The sequence below is a fragment of the Scyliorhinus torazame genome, chromosome 2 (genome assembly GCF_047496885.1).
Source record: "Scyliorhinus torazame isolate Kashiwa2021f chromosome 2, sScyTor2.1, whole genome shotgun sequence".
NCBI lineage: Eukaryota > Metazoa > Chordata > Chondrichthyes > Carcharhiniformes > Scyliorhinidae > Scyliorhinus > Scyliorhinus torazame.
Window position 1 is genome coordinate 316,791,023 of NC_092708.1, and position 24,663 is coordinate 316,815,685.

The window sequence follows — 24,663 nt, forward strand, 5'->3', positions numbered from 1 at the left end:
GCCTCACTACTCTTTGCGTAAAGAACCTACCTCTGACCTCTGTCCTATATCTATTACCCCTCAGTTTAAAGTTATGTCCCCTCGTGCCAGCCATATCCATCCGCGGGAGAAGGCTCTCACTGTCCACCCTATCCAACCCCCTGATCATTTTGTATGCAACATCCATCCCGTTGTACTTCAGCGTATTAAAATAGTGGCCTTCAGTGGTAACAATACTACAATATTATAGAGTGAGCCCATAATTTTGCTCCTAACATGCACATTGAAATTCTGGACCAACATAGTTGCCAAAAAAGAATTCTCTCGAATTTTCGTGGTGGTTTTACATAAAATTAAACAGACAGGACTATATTCATTACAATATTAGTGCATTCTTTTAAAGTGTAGATTTGAAAATAAACCCGACTGCAAAAGTGTATCATTTTTATGCCACATTTAATATTAATAAAGATTCCTAATCTTGTGACATTTATAGTCAAAAATATTCATTATACTCAATTTTTTGCATGTTAAAAATACTCATTCCTATCAATGACACCATTACAAGCATTGAGCTGAATTTCAATGACACCAAAGATTTGTTTTTATTCTACGGGATTGTAATAGACAAAGAAAATATTTCTCCATCTCACACAAAATTGTTTACTCTTCTCACCCAGTGCTGTTGCAGAGGAGTCAGATGGCAAATCTCGGAGAGAAACATAATGGGTGTTGTTGCTTGGCAACTGCTGGAGGCCTTGATTCAGAGCCTGTGTTGCACCATAATGTGTTGCTGAACTCTGTGTCAACTTGGCAGAATGTGCTCGAGGTGCATCAACGGGATGGATGTTGCTCTTCGTGAATGCTGTAGTCAACATTCGTGACTAAAGGATAAAGATAAGGATAACCTACTTTGATCAATTACAATAACTTTGCATAACTTTAACTTTTTATTAAGCACTGCAAGGGAAGTAAAGTTCAGGAAATGTATATAATCTCGGTTTAAAACATTTTAAGCAATATACAATTGTAACATTAATTCTGGATACGGCCATGTAGTTTGTGAACGATAAAGCAATTAACACAATTTTCAGGTGAGCAATTTACAGATCTGCATTTGCAAAGAGAAGAATGGGACGACTGATCCACTTGATAAACATTCATAAGAAACAAAAGCCTTCCTACCAGTGGAGGCGCTGTAGTGTGATAAGTTTACGTAACACGTTTCTATTATAAATGTGGGCATAGAACAATCAAAATAAAAACATGAAAATAAAGATAGAACATATGACTTAAAATAGCAATCAAATTATATCTGCTTGCCCAGGTCAAATTATTCCCCACTCTACATATTCTACAGAAGTTCAAATTGATCACAATTTTCTGGTTCCTCCATTTTTGCTCTTGATTGAGTATCTGCTCTTCCCGCGACATGATTGCTTTTCAAACTGTATGGTTGTAGCATTAAATGCCAATGAAATGGTTTCAGATTCTTAATATGAAACTTTTCTAAATAGGTTAAAGGATTATGGTCCATATAAACAAGTCGTTGTAGAGCTGTTGGATATGTAGACTTCAAAGTGTTGTAGAGTCAACAACAAATGCAAAGTATCTTTTTCTACAGTTGAGTATTTCCACAGGCAAGAATTTAACTTCGAGAAATGTAACTGACTGGGCGTTTGATCCCTACCCTCCTGCAATAATACTACACAAAAGGGTGGCACGGTGGCGCATTGGTTAGCACAGCTGCATCACGGCGCCAAGGACCCAGATTCGATCCCGCCCCGGGTCACTTTCCATGTGGAGTTTGCATATTCTCTCCGTGTCTGTGTGGGTCTCACCCCCACAACCCTAAGATATGCAGGCTAGATGGATTGGCCACGCTAAATTGCCCCTTAATTGGAAAAAAAAGAATTGGATACTTAAAATTTAAAAAAATACTGCACCAATACCTACATCGATGGCATCAATAGCGAGCTTAATTGGCTTAGCATAAATTGGTGCTGCTCAAACCAGTGTGGTAGCCAGTACAGCTTTCAAGCTGTTAAAAGGTACTTTAATACTCCTGTGTCCATTAAAATATTTTCCCTTTCTTTAATAAGCTTGTCAGGGGAGCCACTACAATGCTGAAATTCAGAACAAACCTCTAATAGAATCCACTCATGCGTGCATACTGCAGAATCTCGTGTTTTGTATCAGGCACTGGAAAATCCAAGATAGCCCTTATTTTTCCTTCTCTAGGCATTACTTGGCCTTGTCCCATATGTGGCCCAAATAAGTCACTTTTGCTTTGGCAAATTCACTTTTCTTACACAATTTATGACCAAATTGGCTTTTTAGAACTGATCAAACAAATTGTTCAAGTGTTGTAAATGCTCCTCCCAAGTTTGGCTGAACACAACCAAATCATCAATATTTGCAACACAGTTGCAAAATCCTTCAATGACCTTGTTGGTTAATCTTTGAAAGGTCGTTGGTGCATTCATCATTCCGAAAGGCATGAAGTTATATTGAAGTCCATCTGGGGTTACGAAAGCTAATATCTCTTTGGCCATATTTGCCAATGGAACTTTCCAATATCCCTTCAATAAATCAACTTTTGTAAGAAACCGGGACTTCCAGTGGCGGTCATGGTGTGCGTGGTCGCACACAGGGCAGCTCCTGTTTGAAGGCGTAGAAAAGAGCTCTTTTCACCCGGAATTTGGTGCAACATTGACAAAAAAGTGCAGCTGAAGGTCAGAGAAGTTCCCCCTGAGAGTGTTATGTCTGCTGGCTTCCAAACCCGGCAGAAGGTGAAAGACCTGGCCAAGGAGTTGGAAGAGACCTGTAGCGCAGCAGCCAGTGGAAGGATGGCGAAGGGGGAAGGGCTAGTGCAAGTAGCAACGCCCCAAATGGAACAGTTGATGTCCTTTATCAAGGAAGAGTTCCACCAGCAGAGGAAGGAGATGCAGGAGGATCGCTAGAAGGCCATCAAAGGGGTTATGGCACCCCTGAAGGGCTCAATGGCGAGAGTGGAGAAATGTTTGGAGGCGCAGATGTCGCAGATCGAGAGATTGAGAAGATGATGTTGGACCACAGCGATTGGGTGGTGGCATTTGTGGCGGAGGTGGGGCTCTAGGTGGGAGACCTTTGCAAGATATTGAGAGCAAAGGTGGAGGAGCAGGAAAATAGATTGAGAAAGCAGAATCTGCGGATAGTGGGCCTGCCTGAAGGAGTGGAAGGTGCAAGTGCCACGAGGTACGTTTCAAGGGTGCCTGCGGGGCTGGTGGTGGAGGGGGTGTTGGATAAGGCCCCTGAAGTAGACAGAGCGCACAGGTCTCTGAGGCAGAAGCCTAGAGCTGGGGAGCCACCGCGTGTGGTGATCAGTGAGACTCCATAAGTTCGTGGAGAAAGAGAAGATTCTGCAGTGGGCCAGGTCGAAGTGCAACTCTGAACGGGAGGGGAACAAGGTCCGAATATATCAGGACATTGGAGCTGAGCTGGTAAAATGGCGTGCGGGGTTCAACAAAGCCAAGGCGGTGCTTTATCAATGGCAGATCAGGTTTGGGGTGCTCCACCCGGCGAAGCTTTGGGTGACGTATCAAGGTCGGAATACTATTTTGAGACCCCAGAAGCAGCCAATTACTTTATCAAGGAGCATAAACTGGGGGAGAAATGAACTGAACAATTCTGGGAGACTGAGCTGCTGGCACTTTGAATTGGGAGTACAGGTAGAGTGGGTGTTGGAGGGAGTGGGGGGGGGGGGGTTCTGTTCCTCCGATGTGGAGGATTTTTTTCCCTTTTTTTTCAATGTTGGATTGACAAAAGGTAGCTGGGGTGAAAAGTTTGTAAGGGCACAGCTGTCCCCAGCCCCCTCCTGCTGCCTGGGGCTGAGATTTTTTTTCTGTTTATTTGTTCTTGGGGAAGGTGACCTGTGGTTCGAGATGAGTGTTTGTTTGGGTGGGGGAGTGGGATGTCAGCGGGGAGCCTTCTTCACAGAACAGAGAGGTGAGGGTGGGGAGGGGTGGAGGGTTGGGAGAAGCTTTTGGGCAGAAGTTGCCACACTGGCAGGTAATGCTGGTGACGGAAGTGAGATGGGGAGAAGACCGAGAGAGGTGACCGTTTGGGGGGGGGGGGGGATGCAATGAGACGAGGTTGGAGAAGAAACATGGTCAGGGGCGGAGAAAGGGGCCATCTTGGATGGGCCAGATATAGGTGGAATTAATGGGGGTAGAGCCAAAAGGTGAGGATGGCTGACGGTAGAGGGGAATTGAGGTGTAAGCCCCCGCTAAGACTGATAACGTGGCACATATGAAGGCACAATGGACCGGTCAAAAGATCTTGGGTCTTTGCGCACCTTAGGAGCTTGAAAGCGGAGGTGGTCTTTCTGCAGGAGGCGCATCTCCACCTGAAGGACCAGCTTAGGTTAAGGAAGGGATGGGTGGGTCAGGTTTTCCACTCAGAGTTTGATTCAAAGTTGCGGGGAGTGTCAATTTTGATGACGGGGTTTGTGAGCGTGAAGGAATTGAGGGGCCCGGGTGGGAGATATGTGATGGTGAGCAGGGTATTAGAAGGGACGTCGGTGGTGTTGGATGAGTATGCACCGAATTGGGATGATGTAGATTTTATGAGGGAGTTGCTGGTCGCAATCTTGGCCACACACCAGTACCAGTTGATTATGGGAGGAGATTTCAACTGTGTCCTAGAGCCGAGGGTAGATAGATCGAGCCCCAGGTCAATTGCTGGGATATAAATGGCAAAGGAGCTGAGTGGGTTTATGGAAAAGATGGGTATGGTGGACCCACGGCACTTCAGGAACCCAGGGGGGAGTATTCCTTTTTTTCGCATGTGTACAGGGTTCATTCCAGAATTGACTTTCTCGTGGTGAGCCGGGAGATTTGGGTCGGGGTGGAGAGGGCAGAGTACGCGGGGATAGTAATCTCAGACCATGCGCCCCATTGGTGTGTTGCCTCCCGGGTGCCAGGGTCCGTGACGTCTCTGATCGTGTTTTCAGGATCCTTAAGGGGGAGGGGGAGCAGCCACAAGTCGTGGTACACATTGGTACCAATGACATAGGTAGGAAAAGGGACGGGGATGTAAAACAGGAATTCAGGGACCTAGGGTGGAAGCTGAGTGCCAGGACAGACGGTGTTGTCATCTCTGGTTTGCTGCCAGTGCCACGTGCGAGCGAGGTGAGGAACAGGGAGAGAGTGCAGTTTAACATGTGGCTACAGGGATGGTGTAGGAGGGTTTCAGTTACTTGGATAATTGGAGCACATTCTGGGGAAGGTGGGACCTGTACAGACAGGGTGGGTTACACCTGAAACAGAGGGGCACCAATATCCTGGGAGGGAAATTTGCTACACCTCTTCGGGGGAGTTTAAACTAATTTGGCAGGGGGATGGGAAACTGATTTGTAGTCCAGGAGATAGCTTTGTTGGAGTTCGCGAAGTTGAGGGGAGTGCAGTACTGAGGAAGGTACCAAGATCACAAGAGTGGACCTGCAGGCATGAAAGTGGTTTGAAGTGTGTCTACTTCAATGCGAGGAGCATCAGAAAACAAGGTTGGTGAGCTTGATGCATGGACTGGTACCTGGGACTACGATGTTGTGACCATTACAGAGATGTGGATAGAACAGGGCAGGAATGGTTGTTGGAGGTTCCAGGGTTTAGATGTTTCAGTAAGATTAGGGAAGGTGGTAAAAGAGGTGGAGGAGTAGCATTGTTAATCAAGGATAGTATAATGGCTGCAGAAAAGCAGTTTGAGGAGGATCTGTCTACCGAGGTAGCTTGGGCTGAAGTTAGAAATAGGAAAGGAGTGGCAGCACGGTGGCGCAGTGGGTTAGCACTGTGGCCTCACGGCACCGAGGTCCCAGTTTCGATCCTGACTCTGGGTCACTGTCAGTGTGGAGTTTGCACATTCTCCCCGTGTTTGCGTGGGTTTCACCCCCACAACCCAAAAATGTGCAAGCTAGGTGGATTGGCCACGCTAAATTGCCCCTTAATTGGAAAAAATGAATTGAGTACTCTAAATTTAAAAAAAAAATAGGAAAGAAGCGATCACATTGTTAGGAGTTTTCTATAGGCCCCCAAACAGTAACAGAGATGTGGAGGAAAAGATTGCAATGCAGATTTTGGATAGGTGCGGTAGTCACTGGGTAGTTGTCATGGGTGACTTTTATGCGGCGCATGTTGGGTCGGATCCCAGATATGGAAGTGGGGGGCCTGATAATGGGGGGGGGGGAGACTTTAACACGGTATTGGATCCGGCACTGGATCGCTCCAGGTCTAGGACGGGTAGGAAGCCGGCGGCGGCTAAGGTGCTGAGGGCGTTTATGGACCAGATGGGAGGGGTGGACCCTTGGAGATTTGCAAGGCCGGGGGCTACGGAATTTTCATTCTTCTCACATGTCCATAAGGCTTATTCCTGGATCAACTTTTTTATTTTGAGCAGGGCGCTGATAGTGAGAGTAAAGGATACTGAGTACTCGGCGATAGCCATTTCGGATCACGCCCCGCATTGGGTGGACTTAGAGCTGGGGGAGGAGAGGGACCAGCGCCCGTAGTGGCATTTGGAGGTGGGGCTGTTGGCGGACGAGGAGGTGAGTGAGCGGGTCCGAGGAAGCATAGAGAGGTACCTGGAGGCCAACGATAACGGGGAAGTCCGAGTGGGGATGGTATGGGAGGCGCTGAAGGCGGTGGTTAGGGGAAGAGCTGATCTCCATTAGGGCCCACAAGGAGAGGAGGGAGCAGAGGGAGAGGGAGAGGCTGGTGGGGGAGATGGTGAGGGTAGACAGGAGGTATGCGGAGGTGCCTGAGGAAGGACTGTTGAGGAAGAGGCGCAGCCTCCAGGCCGAATTCGACCTGGTGACCACCAGGAAGGCGGAGGTGCAGTGGAGGAAGGCCCAGGGGGCGATTTAGCAGTATGAGGAAAAGGCAAGCCGAATGCTGGATCATCAGCTTCGGAAGCGGGGCGCAGCTAGGGAGACCGGGGGAGTTAAGGACAGGGGAGGGAGTGTGGTGCGGAGTGGGGTGGGGTTGGCATCAATGGGGTCTTCAGGGACTTTTATGAGGAATTGTATAGGTCCGAGCCCCCACTGGAGGAGGGAGGGATGGGCTGCTTTCTGGACCAATTGAGGTTTCCGAAGGTGGAGGAGCGACTGGTGGCGGGATTGGGGGCCCCAATTGGGCTGGAGGAGCTGACCAAAGGGATAGGGAGCATGCAGGCGGGGAAGGCACTGTGGCCGGATGGTTTCCCGGTCGAATTCTATATAAAATATATGGACCTGTTGGGCCCGTTCCTAGTTAGGACCTTTAATGAGGCAAGGGAGTGGGGGGCTTTGCCCCCGACGATGTCCCAGGCACTAATCTCCTTGATCCTGAAGTTGGACAAGGATCCCCTGCAGTGTGGGTCTTACAGGCCGATTTCGTTGCTAAACGTAGATGCCAAGGTGCTGGCGAAGGTCTTAGCCACGAGGATTGAGGATTGTGAACCGCAGGTCATCCACGAAGACCAGACGGGGCTCGTGAAGGAGAGGCAGTTGAATGCAAATGTGCGGAGGCTTCTGAATGTTATCATGATGCCGGCGAGGGAGGGGGAGGCGGAGATAGTGGTGGCGATGGACGCTGAGAAAGCCTTTGATAGGGTAGAGTGGGGGTACCTGTGGGAGGTGCTGAAGAGGTTTGGGTTTGGGGAGGGGTTTAGCAGGTGGGTCAGGCTGTTGTAGGAGGTCCCGATGGCAAGTGTGGCCACGAACAGGAGGAGATCTGAGTACTTTCAGTTGCACCGAGGGACGAGGCAGGGATGTCCCCTGTCCCCCCTGCTCTTCGCGCTGGCGATTGAACCCCTGGCTATGGCACTGAGGGAGTCGAGGAACTGGAGGGGGTTGGTGCGGGGTGGGGAGGAGCATAGGGTCTCGCTCCATGCGGACGACTTGTTGTTATATGTGGCGGACCCGGTGGGGGGAATGACGGAGGTAATAAGGATCCTCAGGGAATTCGAGGATTTCTCGGGGTACAAGCTCAACATGGGGAAGAGCGAGCTGTTCGTGGTTCACCCAGGGGACCAGGAGAGGGGGATTGGCGAGCTCCCACTAAAAAGGGCGGAGAGGAGCTTCAGGTATTTGGGGGTCCAGGTGGCCAGGAGCTGCGAGGCCCTGCATAGGCTTAATTTCACAAGGCTGGTGGAGCAAGTGGAGGAGGAGTTCAAGAGGTGGGACGCGTTGACCCTGTCCTTGGCGGGTAGGGTGCAGTCAGTCAAAATGACGGTGCTCGACTTCCGGGTGCGGCGATGACCAGCTGAGTCGCACGTTTCGGCAGCTCCCTGTGAAACGGACTTTTGGGCTCTTGATAGGAGCCCCAACGGCAATTTTGACAGCTAAAAACACTGTGCGGTAAACCAGAAGGGAATCCCCCCTGGATACGGATGGAAAAAGGAGAGGGAAGTGGCCAGATTGCAGTGGATCCTTTAGAACAGCGGCAAGGAAGGCAAGCAAAAACCAAGATGGCGTCGGAAGGTGGCAGTTTAACATGGGGCCCTGAACAACAAGAGTTCTTGAAATGCTGTGTGGAAGAGATCAAAAAGGAAATGAAGAAAGAGCTGTTGGCCCCGATACTACAGGCGATCGAAGGGCTAAAGGAGGAACAAAAGACCCAGGAGCGGGAGCTTCGGGTCGTGAAGGCAAAGGCAGCCGAGAATGAGGACGATATACAGGGCCTGGTGGTGAAGACGGAGACGCAGGAGGCACATCAGAAACGATGTGTGGAAAGGTTGGAGGCACTGGAAAACAACGCAAGGAGGAACAACCTGAGGATTCTTGGTCTTCCTGAAGGTGTGGAGGGAGCGGACGTCGGGGCATATGTGAGCACGATGCTGCACTCGTTAATGGGAGCGGAGGCCCCGGCAGTTCCGTTGGAGGTGGAGGGAGCATACCGAGTGATGGCGCGAGGACCGAGAGCAGGAGAAATTCCCAGAGCCATAGTGGTGAGATTCCTCCGTTTTAAGGATAGAGAAATGGTCCTTAGATGGGCGAAGAAAACTCGGAGTAGTAAATGGGAGAACGCGGTGATCCGCGTTTATCAAGACTGGAGTGCGGAGGTGGCGAGAAGGAGGGCGAGCTTTAATCGGGCCAAGGCGGTGCTTCATAAAAAGAAGATAAAATTTGGAATGCTGCAACCGGCAAGACTGTGGGTCACATATCGAGAGAGGCACCACTACTTTGAGACGGCGGATGAAGCGTGGACTTTTATTGTGGAAGAAAAACTGGAATGAGCGGGTTATTAAAAAGAACGTTCGAACAAAGTGGTGGGGCGAATGTGGGGGGCAAAGAGGGGTTTTATGTACTAATCCTGCGATGTGGTAACTTTTCTCTCTCCCACAGGTGGTGATGGGGGAGGAGGGGAGATGGAGGAGATGGGGCGTTGGCCATTGGGGGCAGGGCCAAGGGAGAAGCGCGGGCTTGGTTCCCGCGCTATGATAATCATGGCGGGAATAGAGAAGCAGGAAGGAGGGGGCGTCGCACGGTGCGAGCCGAGGTCACGGGGGGAAGCCGAGGTCAGCCAGAGTTTGCTGACTTCTGGGAGCAACATGGGGGGAGTAATTACACTAGCGGGGGATCTAGCGGGGGGGGGGGGTGGGAGGGGGGAATTACTGGGTTGCTGCTGCTGGGGAGAGGGGGGAGCTGGTATGGGAGAGGATGGGCGGGGGGGCACCGCCTGGGGGAGATACAGCTGCGTGGGAACCGGGTGAGGAGCTGGAAAAAGGTGATGGCTAATCGACAAGGGGGGGGGTAGGAAGCCCCCCAACTCGGCTGATCACGTGGAACGTGAGAGGGCTGAACGGGCCGATAAAGAGGGCACGGGTACTCGCACACCTTAAGAAACTTAAGGCAGATGTGGTTATGTTACAGGAAACGCACCTGAAACTGATAGACCAGGTTAGGCTACGCAAAGGATGGGTGGGGCAGGTGTTCCATTCGGGGCTAGATGCGAAAAACAGGGGGGTGGCTATATTAGTGGGGAAGCGGGTAATGTTCGAGGCAAAGACTATAGTGGCGGATAACGGGGGCAGATACGTGATGGTGAGTGGCAAACTACAGGGGGAGACGGTGGTTTTGGTAAACGTATATGCCCCGAACTGGGATGATGCCAATTTTATGAGGCGGATGCTAGGACGCATTCCGGACCTAGAGATGGGAAAGCTGATAATGGGGGGAGATTTTAATACGGTGTTGGAACCAGGGCTGGATAGGTCGAAGTCCAGGACTGGAAGGAGGCCGGCAGCAGCCAAGGTACTTAAAGATTTTATGGAGCAGATGGGAGGTGTAGACCCGTGGAGATTTAGCAGACCTAGGAGTAAGGAGTTCTCGTTTTTCTCCTATGTCCATAAAGTCTACTCGCGAATAGACTTTTTTGTGCTGGGTAGGGCATTGATCCCGAAGATGAGGGGAACGGAGTATACGGCTATAGCCATTTCGGATCACGCTCCACACTGGGTGGACTTGGAGATAGGGGAGGAAACAGGAGGGCGCCCACCCTGGAGAATGGACATGGGACTAATGGCAGATGAGGGGGTGTGTCTAAGGGTGAGGGGGTGCATTGAAAAGTACTTGGAACTCAATGATAATGGGGAGGTCCAGGTGGGAGTGGTCTGGGAGGCGTTGAAGGCGGTGGTTAGAGGGGAGCTGATATCAATAAGGGCACATAAAAGGAAGCAGGAGAGTAAGGAACGGGAGCGGTTGCTGCAAGAACTTTTGAGGGTGGACAGACAATATGCGGAAGCACCGGAGGAGGGACTGTACAGGGAAAGGCAAAGGCTACATGTAGAATTTGACTTGCTGACTACAGGCACTGCAGAGGCACAATGGAGGAAGGCACAGGGTGTACAGTACGAATATGGGGAGAAGGCGAGCAGGTTGCTGGCACACCAATTGAGGAAAAGGGGAGCAGCGAGGGAAATAGGGGGAGTGAGGGATGAGGAAGGAGAGATGGAGCGGGGAGCGGAGAGAGTGAATGGAGTGTTCAAGACATTTTATAAAAAATTATATGAAGCTCAACCCCCGGATGGGAGGGAGAGAATGATGGGCTTCTTGGATCGGCTGGAATTTCCCAAGGTGGAAGAGCAGGAAAGGGTGGGACTGGGAGCACAGATCGAGGTAGAAGAAGTGGTGAAAGGAATTAGGAGCATGCAGGCGGGAAAGGCCCCGGGACCGGATGGATTCCCAGTCGAATTCTATAGAAAATATGTGGACTTGCTCGCCCCGGTACTGACGAGGACCTTTAATGAGGCAAAGGAAAGGGGACAACTGCCCCCGACTATGTCTGAAGCAACGATATCGCTTCTCTTAAAGAAGGAAAAGGACCCGCTACAATGCGGGTCCTATAGACCTATTTCCCTCCTAAATGTAGATGCCAAGGTCCTGGCCAAGGTAATGGCAATGAGAATAGAGGAATGTGTCCCGGGGGTGGTCCACGAGGACCAAACTGGGTTTGTGAAGGGGAGACAGCTGAACACGAATATACGGAGGTTGTTAGGGGTAAAGATGATGGCCCCACCAGAGGGAGAAACGGAGATAGTAGTGGCGATGGATGCCGAGAAAGCATTTGATAGAGTGGAGTGGGATTATTTGTGGGAGGTGTTGAGGAGATTTGGTTTTGGAGAGGGGTATGTTAGATGGGTGCAGCTGTTGTATAGGGCCCCAGTGGCGAGCGTGGTCACGAATGGACGGGGATCTGCATATTTTCGGCTCCATAGAGGGACAAGGCAGGGATGCCCTCTGTCCCCATTATTGTTTGCACTGGCGATTGAGCCCCTGGCGATAGCGTTGAGGGGTTCCAAGAAGTGGAGGGGAGTACTTAGGGGTGGAGAAGAGCGCCGGGTATCTTTGTATGCGGACGATTTGCTACTATACGTGGCGGACCCGGCGGAGGGGATGCCAGAAATAATGCAGATACTTGGGGAGTTTGGGGATTTTTCAGGGTATAAATTGAACATGGGGAAAAGTGAGTTGTTTGTGGTGCATCCAGGGGAGCAGAGTAGAGAAATAGAGGACCTACCGTTGAGGAAGGTAACAAGGGACTTTCGTTACCTGGGGATCCAGATAGCTAAGAATTGGGGCACATTGCATAGGTTAAATTTAACGTGGTTGGTGGAACAGATGGAGGAGGATTTCAAGAGATGGGATATGGTATCCCTGTCAATGGCAGGGAGGGTGCAGGCGGTTAAGATGGTGGTCCTCCCGAGATTCCTCTTTGTGTTTCAGTGCCTCCCGGTGGTGATTACGAAGGCTTTTTTTAAAAGGATTGAAAAGAGCATCATGGGTTTTGTGTGGGCCGGGAAGACCCCGAGAGTGAGGAAGGGATTCTTACAGCGTAGCAGGGATAGGGGGGGGCTGGCACTACCGAGCCTAAGTGAGTATTATTGGGCCGCTAATATTTCAATGGTGAGTAAGTGGATGGGAGAGGAGGAGGGAGTGGCGTGGAAGAGATTAGAGAGGGCGTCCTGTAGGGGGACTAGCCTACAGGCTATGGTGACAGCCCCATTGCCGTTCCAACCGAGGAACTACACCACAAGCCCGGTGGTGGTGGCTACACTGAAGATTTGGGGACAGTGGAGACGGCATAGGGGAAAGACTGGAGCCTTGGGGGGGTCCCCGATAAGAAACAACCATAGGTTTGCCCCGGGGGGAATGGATGGGGGATATGGAATGTGGCAAAGAGCAGGAATAACGCAACTGAAAGATCTGTTTGTGGATGGGAAGTTCGCGAGTCTGGGAGCGCTGACCGAGAAATATGGGTTGCCCCAAGGGAATGCATTCAGGTATATGCAACTGAGGGCTTTTGCGAGGCAACAGGTGAGGGAATTCCCGCAGCTCCCGACACAAGAGGTGCAGGACAGAGTGATCTCAAAGACATGGGTGGGGGATGGTAAGGTGTCAGATATATATAGGGAAATGAGGGACGAAGGGGAGACTATGGTAGATGAACTAAAAGGGAAATGGGAAGAAGAGCTGGGGGAGGAGATCGAGGAGGGGCTGTGGGCAGATGCCCTAAGCAGGGTAAACTCGTCGTCCTCGTGTGCCAGGCTAAGCCTGATTCAGTTTATGGTATTACACAGGGCACATATGACTGGAGCACGGCTCAGTAAATTTTTTGGGGTGGAGGATAGGTGTGCGAGGTGCTCGAGAAGCCCAGCGAATCATACCCATATGTTTTGGTCATGCCCGGCACTACAGGGGTTTTGGATGGGGGTGACAAAGGTGCTTTCAAAAGTAGTAGGAGTCCGGGTCGAACCAAGCTGGGGGTTGGCTATATTTGGGGTTGCACAAGAGCCGGGAGTGCAGGAGGCGAGAGAGGCCGATGTTTTGGCCTTTGCGTCCCTAGTAGCCCAGCGCAGGATATTGCTAATGTGGAAAGAAGCCAAGCCCCCGGGGGTGGAGACCTGGATAAATGACATGGCGGGGTTTATAAAGCTAGAGCGGATTAAGTTCGTCCTAAGGGGGTCGGCTCAAGGGTTCACCAGGCGGTGGCAACCATTCGTCGAATACCTCGCAGAAAGATAGACGGAATGGGAAAAAGAAGGCAGCAGCAGCAGCCCAGGATCGGGGGGGGGGGGGGGGGGGAGGAACCAGAAGGACTCTCAGGGTTGTTAATATATACTGTATAGTATGTATAGGTCGTTGCTACAGATAATTATATATTGGACTGTTAAATTATATTTTTGGAGAGTGTTACTTGTGACAAGGCAGTTGCCAATTAGGGCTAGTTTTCATTTTTGTTATTTATTATTTATTCATTTTTTGTTTATAAAATAGGTCATTGTTATTTGTGTTGTTATAATATTGTGTAAAGGATGCACAATGTACTGTGTTGGTTGACCAAAAATTTTCAATAAAATATTTAATTAAAAAAAAAATGACGGTGCTCCCAAGGTTTTTGTTCCTGTTCCAGTGCCTCCCCGTGTTTATCCCGAAGGCCTTTTTTAGGCGGGTTAACAGGAGCATAATGGGGTTTGTGTGGGCGCGAGGGACTCCGAGGGTGAGAAGGGTGTTCCTAGAGCGGAGTAGAGATGGGGGGGCTGGCGCTGCCCAACCTCTGTGGGTACTACTGGGCCTCCAATGCGACGATGGTGCGCAAGTGGGTGATGGAGGAGGAGGGGGCTGCATGGAAGAGGCTGGAAACTGCGTCCTGTGTGGATACGAGTCTGGGGTCGCTGGCAACGGCGCCGCTCCCTCCAAGAAGGTATACCATGAGCCCGGTAGTGGCGGCTGCCCTCAAAATCTGGGGGCAGTGGAGGCGGCACAGGGGGGAAGTTGGGGCCTCGGTGTGGACCCCAATACGGGGGAACCACCAGTTCGTCCCAGGGAGGACAGATGGAGGGTTTTTGGGGTGGCACGGGGCAGAGATACAAAGGTTGGGAGACCTGTTTGTGGACGGGAAGTTCGCGAGCCTGGGTGAGTTGGAGGAGAAGTACGGGCTCCCCCCGGGGAACACCTTCAGGTACTTACAGGTAAGGGCGTTTGCCAGGCGGCAGGTGGTGGAATTCCCGCGTCTGCTGCCACTCACAGTACAGGACAGGGTGCTCTCGGGCGGATGTCGGAGGTGGGGAAGATCTCGGAAACTTACCAGGTGATGCAGGAGGAGGAGGAGGAGGCCTTGGTGGTGGAGGTGAAAGGTAAGTGGGAGGAGATCGAGGAAGGGACGTGGGCAGATGCCTGAGGGAGGGTGAACTCTTCATCTTCGTGCGCGAGGCTCAGCCTCATACAGTTTAAGGTGCTGCACAGGGCACACATGACCGGGACAAGGATGAGCCGTTTTTTGGGGGGTGAAGGCAGGTGTGTTAGATGCTCAGGGAGCCCAGCAAACCACACCCATATATTCTGGGCATGCCCAGCGCTGGAGGAATTTTGGAAGGGCGTAGCGAGGACTGTGTCAAGGGTGGTAGGATCCAGGGTCAAACCGGGCTGGGGGCTCGCAATATTTGGGGTGGCAGAGGAGCCGGGAGTGCAGGAGGCGAAAGAGGCTGGTATTCTGGCCTTTGCCTCCCTGGTAGCCCGGCGGAGGATTCTTCTTCAGTGGAAGGACGCGAGGCCCCCAAGCGTGGAATCCTGGATCAACGATATGGCGGGGTTTATTAAGTTGGAGGGGGTGAAATTTGCCTTGAGAGGGTCGGTACAAGGGTTCTTCAGGCGGTGGCAACCGTTCTTAGACTTCCTGGCAGAATAGTAGACATTGGTCAATGGCAGCAGCAATTCGGGGGGGGCTTTATTTTTGTTTATTTACACTGCGGGATCTGAGGGGATGTATATATTTGCTATGTTGGCTTTGTGTTAAGTCGGGGTGTTCATTTATTATTTATGTACAGGGGGGTGGGGGTTATGGAGGTTTTTTTTTTTTACTGTGTTTTGTATTTCACCCTGTTGGGTTCCTTTTTCATTTTGTTATTGATATTCTGTGAAAACCTTAATAAAAATTTTTTTTTTTTTTTTTAAAGGGAGGAAATGGTCGAGTGAGGGAACCATGGTTTACAAAAGAGGTTGAATGTCTTGTCAAGAGGAAGAAGGGGGCTTATGTGAGGATGAGAAAACAAGGTTCAGTTAGGGCACTTGAGGGATACAAGATAGCTAGGAAGGAGCTCAAGAAAGGGCTTAGGAGAGCTAGGAGGGGGCATGAGATGTCCTTGGCGGGTAGGATCAAGGAAAACCCCAAAGTTTTTTACACTTATGTGAGGAATAAAAGAATGACCAAGGTGAAGTTAGGGCCGGTCAAGGACAGTAGTGGGAACGTGTGCATAGAGTCTGAAGATATAGGAGAATACTTTTCTTCAGTATTCACAAAGGAGAGGGGCCATGTTGTTGAGGAGGATAGAGCGATACAGGCTGGTAGGCTGGAGGAGGTAGCTATTCGGAAGGAAGATGTGTTAGAACTTTTGAGAAGCCTGAGGATAGATAAGTTCCCTGGGCCTGATGGGTTATATCCTAGGATTCTTTAAGAGGCGAGGGATGAGATTGCAGAGCCTTTGGCTTTGATCTTTATGTCCTCACTGTCTACAGGAATAGTGCCAGAAGACTGGAGAGAGGCGAATGTTGTCCCCTTGTTCAAGAAAGTGAATAGGTATAACCCTGGGAATTATAGGCCGATTAGTCTCACTTCGGTCATCGGTAAATTATTGGAAAGGGTCCTGAGGGATAGGATTTATGATCATTTGGAAAGATACAGCTTAATCCAGGATAGTCAGCACGGATTTGTGAGGGGTAAGTCTTGCCTCACAAGTTTGATTGTATTCTTTGAGGAGGTAACTAAGTACATAGATGAAGGTAAAGCAGTTGATGTCGTATACATGGATTTTAGTAAGGCTTTTGATAAGGTGCCCCATGGTCGGCTCATGCAGAAAGTAAGGAGGCATGGCATAGAGGGAAATTTGGCCGATGGGATCAGTAACTGGCTATCACATAGAAGACAGAGGGTGGTGGTAGATGGTAAATTTTCATCCTGGAGCCCAGTCACCAGCGGTGTACCACAGAGATCAGTGCTGGGTCCTCTGCTATTGGTGATTTTTATCAATGACTTGGATGATGGGAGTTGAAGGTTGGGTTAGTAAATTTGCCGATGACACCAAGATTGGTGGAGTAGTGGATAATGTGGAGGGCTGTTGTAGGCTGCAAAGAGACATTGATAGGATGCAGAGCTGGGCTGAAAAGTGGCAGATGGAGTTTAACCCTGATAAGTGTGAGGTGATTCATTTTGGTAGGACAAATTTGAATGCGGAATACATGGTTAACGATAGGGTTCTGAAAAATGTGGAGGAGCAGAGAGATCTCGGAGTTCATGTCCATAGATCTCTGAAAGTTGCCACCCAAATGGATAGAGCCGTGAAGAAATCCTATAGTGTGTTAGCATTTATTAACAGGGGGATTGAGTTTAAGAGCCGTGAGGTTATGCTGCAACTGTACAAGACCTTGGTTGGACCACATTTGGAGTATTGTGTGCAGTTCTGGTCACCTCATTATAGGAAGGATGTGGAAGCATTGGAAAGGGTGCAAAGGAGATTTACCAGGATGCTGCCTGGATTGAACAACAAAGAACAAAGAAATGTACAGCACAGGAACAGGCCCTTCGGCCCTCCAAGCCCGTGCCGACCATACTGCCCGACTAAACTACAATCTTCTACACTTCCTGGGTCCGTATCCTTCTATTCCCATCCTATTCATATATTTGTCAAGATGCCCCTTAAATGTCCCTATCGTCCCTGCTTCCACTACCTCCTCCGGTAGTGAGTTCCAGGCACCCACTACCCTCTGCGTAAAAAACTTGCCTCGTACATCTACTCTAAACTTTGCCCCTCTCACCTTAAACCTATGCCCCCTAGTAATTGACCCCTCTACCCTGGGGAAAAGCCTCTGACTATCCACTCTGTCTATGCCCCTCATAATTTTGTATACCTCTATCAGGTCGCCCCTCAACCTCCTTCGTTCCAGTGAGAACAAACCGAGTTTATTCAATCGCTCCTCATAGCTTATGCCCTCCATACCAGGCAACAATCTGGTAAATCTCTTCTGCACCCTCTCTAAAGCCTCCACATCCTTCTGGTAGTGTGGCGACCAGAATTGAACACTATACTCCAAGTGTGGCCTAACTAAGGTTCTATACAGCTGCAACATGACTTGCCAATTCTTATACTCAATGCCCCGGCCAATGAAGGCAAGCATGCCGTATGCCTTCTTGACTACCTTCTCCACCTGTGTTGCCCCTTTCAATGACCTGTGGACCTGTACTCCTAGATCTCTTTGACTTTCAATACTCTTGAGGGTTCTACCATTCACTGTATATTCCCTACCTGCATTAGCCCTTCCAAAATGCATTACCTCACATTTGTCCGGATTAAACTCCATCTGCCATCTCTCCGCCCAAGTCTCCAGACAATCTAAATCCTGCTGTATCCTCAGACAGTCCTCATCGCTATCCGCAATTCCACCAACCTTTGTGTCGTCTGCAAACTTACTAATCAGACCAGTTACATTTTCCTCCAAATCATTTATATATATTACAAAGAGCAAAGGTCCCAGCACTGATCCCTGTGGAACACCACTGGTCACAGCCCTCCAATGAGAAAAGCATCCCTCCATTGCTACCCTCTGCCTTCTATGGCCTAGCCAGTTCTGTATCCACCTTGCCAGTTCACCCCTGATCCCGTGTGACTTCACCTTTTGTACTAGTCTACCATGAGGGACCTTGTCAAAGGCCTTACTGAAGTCCATATAGACAACATCTACTGCCCTACCTGCATCAATCATCTTAGTGACCTCCTTGAAAAACTCGATCAAGTTAGTGAGACACGACCTTCCCTTCACAAAACCGTGCTGCCTCTCACTAATACTGCTGCCTCTCACTAATACTGCTGCCTCTCACTAATACTGCTGCCTCTCACTAATACATTGGTGTGTGGGTCTTATGAGGAAAGGTTGAGGGAGCTAGGGCTTTTCTCATTAGAGCGAAGGAAGATGAGAGGTGACTTAATTGAGGTGTATAAGATGATGAGAGGACGTAGAGTGGACTCTACTCTAAGATGAATAGAGTGGACGTTCAGCGACTTTTTCCTCGGTGGCTGTAGCTGTTACAAGCGGGCATAACTATAAGGTTCATGGTGGAAGATATAGGAGGGATGTCAGAGGTTCTTTACTCAGAGAGTGGTTGGGGCGTGGAATGCACCCCCAGCTATGGTAGTGGAGTGGGACACTTTAGGGACTTTCAAGCGGTTATTGGATAGGCATATGGAGTGCACTAGAATGATTGAGAGTAGGTTGATTTGATCTTAGTTTCAGACTAGTTCGACACAACATCGTGAGCCAGAGGGCCTGTACTGTGCTGTACAGTTCTATGTTCTATGTTCTATATTGGGCGGCGAACGTGCAGAAGGTGAGGCGACGGTGGGAAGAAGAGGGGGTAGAATGGGTTAGGATGGAGGAGGAATTCTGTAGGGGGTCCAGCTTAAGGGCTATGGTGACGCCGGCATTGCCATTGGCGCCGAGCAGATACTCCGGGAGCCCGGTAGTGCAGTCCACGGTAAAGATCTAGAACCAGCTGAGGAAGCACTTTAGGATACACGACATCTCGGTATTAACGCCATTGTGTGAAAACAATGGTTTTGTGCCGGAGAGATAGATAGCACGTATAGAAAATGGAGAGAAGTGCGCTGGTTAAGGCGAGGGATTTGTGTCTGGAAGAAGGGTTTGCCAGTATAGATGAATTGAAGGAGAAGGTAGAGTTCCCGAGAGGAAGTGGGTTTAGGTACCTGCGGGTAAAGGACGTCACGCAGAAGGTTTGGAAAGAGTTCCCTAGGATGCCGAGGTACACCCTGCTGGAGTGATTGTTGCTTCCGCATGTAGAAGGGGAGGGCAGGATTGGAGACATATACAGGTTGAGCCGGACCCTTTGGTGTCGATATTTGGGATATTGAAGAAGTCGGAGCTGATGGAGGAGAGGAAGGCCGAAGTTGTGGCTTTCGCCTCTCTGATTGCCCGGCGACCAGGTATATTGGAGCGGCAGTCAGCAACGGGGCTGAGATCTAGGCAGAACACAATCAGAAAACAATCCAGAATGTTTCTCCTGGTTGTTCCAATACCTTCACTGAGGCTAATATTTTTGATTCAGTCATGTCATTCCCCAAAACAAATGCAATTCCTTCTGTAGTGATTTGATGCACTTCTCCGAATGCAACTTCCCCACCCACTAAATCACTCTTTGATCCAACTATATGCAACGGGACGAGTTTATAACCTCCGTGGAGACCCCCAATTAATATATCTTTCCTTCATTAACTCCTCTGAAAACAAATTGGGCGAGATTCTCCATTTGGAAAATGATGTTCTCCTGCTGGAGGAGAATTGCTACCGATTTACGTCCCCCCGGGAGCGCAAATAAGGAAGCAATTCAGTACCCTTGCCATGCACAACGGCCAGTGGAGGAGTCCGAATTTGGGTGTCTGGCCATTTAAGCTGGCTAAAATAAGGTTTCAGTATTTGGGTATTTATATGGCCCATGACTAGGCCATGATGCATAAGTGGAACTTGGCCAGTTTGGTAGAGGGGGTAAAAGGGGATTTGAAGAGGTGGGAGTTTCTGCCACTGTCCTTGGCGGGAAGGGTACAGACTAAAAATGAACATTTTGCCAAGGTTTTTATTTGTTCTTCAGTCCCTTCCGATATTCCTTTCAAAGGCATTCTTTCAGAGGGTGGATGAATTAATTTTGTAATTTGTATGAGCAGGAAAGATGCCAGGATCCTGAGAGCTTTTTTGCAGAGAGGACAGCCGGTGGAGGGACTGGCACTCCCAATTATTGTTGGGTGGCAAATGTGGGGGTCGGAGTGGGTGTGGGTGCAGGTGGAAAAGGCCTCCTATGTAGGGGCGTGCTTAAGGGATGAACAGGAGGGTGACGGCCCCCCCTCCTGTTCTCCCTGGGTAGGAATACCAACAGTCCAGTCATGGTAGTCGCCCCCAAGATATAGAACCAGTTGAGATGGCACTTGGGTGTAGTGGGTATTTCGGTATCGGTGCCAATATGTGGGAATCATAGGCTCATACCAGCAGGGATAGACGCGGTGTACAGGAACTGGCATAGGGATGGGGTAGAGCTGGTAAGGGACCTGTTCTAGAGGAGAGGTTCTCGAAGCTAGAGGAGTTGCAGGGGAAGTTTCAGCTACCACGGGGGAGTGAATTCAAGGACGTGCAGATGTGAGATTTTGTACAGAAGGAGCTTCCCTCATTTCCTCAGCTGCCAAAGTATACGCTATTGGATAAAATAATCGTGAACACAGCCCAGTCCATGATGCGAACCCGCCTCCCATCCATTAACTTTGTCTACACTTCCCGCTGCCTTGGGAAAGCAGACAGCATAATCAAAGACCACCCCCCACCCGGGTTATTCTCTCTTCCAACCTCTTCCATCGGGCAGGAGATAAAAGTCTGAGAACATGCACTAACAGATTCAAAAACAGCTTTCTCCCCGCTGTCACCAGACTCCTGAATGACCCGCTTGTGGACTGAACTGATCTCTCCACGTATCTTCTCTACTGAGTAGTACTACATTCCGTATGCTTCACCTGTTGTTTATGTCTATGTATTTACATTGTGTATCTATCGCATGTCCTATGTTTTTCATGTATAGAACAATCTGTCTGGACTGTACGCAGAACAATACTTTTCACTGTACCTGAGTGACAATAAATCCAAATCGCTGACTCAGGATGAACTAGGGGAAGGGAGGATTGTGGAAACTTACAGGTGGTTGTTAGAAACGGAGAAGGCGGCAGTAGAGGAAATAGGAGGAGGGATTGGGGGGGGGGGGGGGGGGGGGGGCGCGGCGGAGGTGCTAGAGTGAAATTTCGCACTGGGTAAATTCGGCATCATTCTGTGCCAGGATGAACCTTATACAGTTTAAGGTGGTGCACAGGGCCCATCTGACTCAAATTTGCATGAGTGGGTTCTTCCTTGAGGTTGAGGACAAACTGAGAGGTGTGAAAGGGGGTCTGCAAATCATGTTAATATGCTTTGATTGTGCCCAAAGTTGGGGGGATTCTGGGATTCAATTTTCAAGACCTGATCAGTGATTGTGGGGGTGAGGATAACAGCATGCCCTTGGTGGCAATATTTGGAGTTTCAGATCTGCCAGAGCTGCTAGAGGGGAAGGGGGCAGGTGTTGTGGCCAACGCCACTCTGATTGCCTGGCAGCAAATCCTATTGGGTTGGAGGTCGGCCACGCCACCGAAGCTATCAGCATGGTTGGGGATATGGCTGAAATTCTACCGCTGGAGGAGAGTAAATTTGCTCTCAGAGAGTTGGAAGAGTAGTTCCACATAAGATGGAGGCTCTTTCTGTCTCTATTTGAGGATCTGTTTGTCGCTGGCAGGTATGGGGAGAAAAAGGGAAAAATGACAAACTGTTTGAAAATTGGTGATATTTGTTTGTTGATTGTCTGTAGTACTGATTGTGTTTGCAATAACACATACTTTTAAAAAAAGGAATGCACTTTTATTCTGCTCATTGTTCCCACTATTCTCTGAAGGAGAAGACTTCTAATGTTCCTTCCACTACCATCCAGCAAGACAAACCCCCCCCAAACTCTCCATCAACAGCTCATGATTGTGGACTTTCCCACTACAACATGGGTCTCACTGCATTCTTGCTTAGTGACATCAAATCAGATACACTCCTGATTTCTGACAGCCATCTGCTATTGGTTCCAGCAGTTTCTCTCTCTGCCTTTCCAAAGCTGTTCTAAAGCTGACTGCCTATTTCTGTGAAAAATCACCCAGATGAAAACCCCAAACCAAACAAAAAGCTCTCAGAAATGTATCGCCACGGCAATGTGGCACATCTGGGATATCTCAGATGGAGATATAAACTAATTAGCCCCAATTTCCAACCTTCCTTTTGTTCCTTGAATCTACATGAATAATTCAAATCCCTTACTGAGTCAGCTGTAGACATCCTGTCTCTACCAAGAAGCTCAGAGAGGTGGCCCATTGTTTAAGGTTTTTCCACTTTCAAGTCTGACTTTATGTAACAAAAATTGACTTGTCATTACTTGAGGTTGCTTTACCAGCTTCTCAACCCAGGTTTTTCAATTATTTAAATGCCCAAAGTAAAAGTTATATTCCCAAAACGTATGAATGATAAAATTACAAACATTCATATTAAAATGTTTTCTCATGATGCACATGCTCTTAAATCACAAATTTTGAGTCTTGTAATCTAAAATCAGCAATCATACCAATTTTTGTACTTCATAATGGCAAAATCTGTCTGTCAACATTATGGCTTCGGACCTTGATTAGCACATTACATGTGGGTTTCTGTCTGATAGAATGAGAGAACATTTCCTAAAAGTTCTGAATATATTATGTCGTGGGGAAAGGGACAAATGACTGTAGTTGCTGTTTTAATGTTACAAACTATGTGGGAACACACTCCAGAAGCGGGAATAGCAGATGGGAAAACAGCCTAAATGAGAAAAACCGAGGGAGGTGGATAAACAAAGCTTAATATAGCAAAGACCCTGTCACTGTTGTCACCTGTGCTGGGAAGGGGAAAGAAGTAGCTAAAATGACTCAGGTCTTTGTACAACCAGACAACAGGCTATTATCTTATATTACATACACTTATATCAAAGAAAGAACTTGTATTTGCATAACAAGAAGAACTTATATTTTCAAAGTGCCTTTAGTGTACTGAAACATCTCGAGGCACTTCAGTGAAGCATTATATTCCAAAGTATGACACCAAGTAACTGAAGGAGATATTAGGTCAAATGACCAAATGTTTGGGCAAAAGGTAGGTTTTAAGATGTGCCTTAAAAGGAGGAACATGGAGAAGCTTACGGGTAGCTTCAGTTCCTAAGCAACTGAAGGCATGACCACCAATGGTACAGCAATTAAAACTAGGAATGCACAAGAGGCCATAAATAAATGAGTGCAGATAGATACCTTGGATAGTTGTGGGGCTGGAGGAGAGTACAGAGATGAGGAGAGGGGGGCCATGGAAGGATTTGAAAATAAGGATGAGAATTTTAAAATGAAGATGTTGTATGACTGGGAGTCATCAGGTAGGACTTGCTGCAAGTTAAAACATGGACAGCAAAGTTTTGAATGGAAGCAAGTTTACGGAGGGCAGAATTTGGGAGATCAGCCGGGGTGTTTTATGACAGTTGAGTCTAGAGGTAACAAAGGGGGACAGGGGTGAAGTCAGAAGATATTAGAAATGAATGGACTTAGTGATGGCATGAATATGAGATCAGAAACTAATCACGGGATCAAATGTGAGATTAAGGTTGCAACAGGCTGGCTTAATTTCAGACCGTTGCCAGGGAGACGGATGAAGTCAGTTGCTAGGGAACAGAGTTTGAAGCAGAGACTGAAAACAATGGCTTTAGTCTTCCCAATGTTTGATTGTAGGTCTTTATGTTCATCTAGTACTGGATGTCGGATAAACAGCCTAATAATATAGCAACAGTAGAGGAATTGAGAGAGATGGTGGTGAGGTAGAGCTGGGTGTTGTCAGCATACGTGTGAAAACCAACTTGATGATGTTGCCATGAGTAGGGTGTAGTTGAGAAATAGAAGGGGGCCCAAGGACGGATCCCGGGGCTGACCAAGGCCAATGGTGAAGGAGCAGGAGAAGCTATTGCATGTGATTCTCCAGCTACAATTAGACAGATAAGAATGGAACTTGGCAAGGGCAGTTCCAACCAGCTGGATGACAGTGGAGAGGCGTTGGAGGAAGACGGTGTGGTCAGCCCTGTTAAAGACTGCAGACAGGTCAAGAAGGACAAGACGGAAATCTTTACCTTTGCCACAGTCACATAGGGTGTTACCTCTTTGACAAGAGCTGTTTCAGTACTGTGGCAAGGACAGAAATGTAATTGGAGGGTTTCAAACATCGAGTTCCGGAAAAGATGGGAACGAATTTGGGAGACGACAACACCTTTGAAAACTTTGGAGAGGAAAGGAAAGTTTGAAATGGGAAAGTAAGTTGTAAGGATGGTGGGATCAAGGGTTTTTTTTTGAGACGGGTGATGATGCCATATTTAAAGGAAAGAGAGACAGCACCTGAAGAGAGAGAACCCTTTACAATACTGGCGAATATGGGGGCCAAGAGAGAGGCTAGGTGAATCAGCAGTTCAGTGGGAAAGGATTGAGGAAACAGAAAGCGGGTCT

The 24,663-nt window shown here is 48.8% G+C and overlaps 1 protein-coding gene and 1 long non-coding RNA gene across 4 annotated transcripts in view; one reads left to right on the plus strand and one right to left on the minus strand.

The window, feature by feature from the left end:
- Positions 1–785, plus strand: part of LOC140399788 (uncharacterized) — a 102,233-nt gene extending 101,448 nt beyond the window's left edge. The window contains exon 3 of the long non-coding RNA XR_011937884.1: positions 660–785. This is a non-coding gene — a long non-coding RNA (uncharacterized lncRNA). The remainder of the gene's footprint in view (positions 1–659) is intronic.
- The window catches only part of kiaa0586 (KIAA0586 ortholog), a 934,633-nt gene that overhangs the window by 817,482 nt on the left and 92,488 nt on the right, over positions 1–24,663 (minus strand). For all 3 annotated transcript variants that reach the window (XM_072489245.1, XM_072489251.1, XM_072489243.1), the window contains exon 7: positions 656–863. In XM_072489245.1, coding sequence (XP_072345346.1) covers positions 656–863 — 208 coding nt within the window. The remainder of the gene's footprint in view (positions 1–655; positions 864–24,663) is intronic.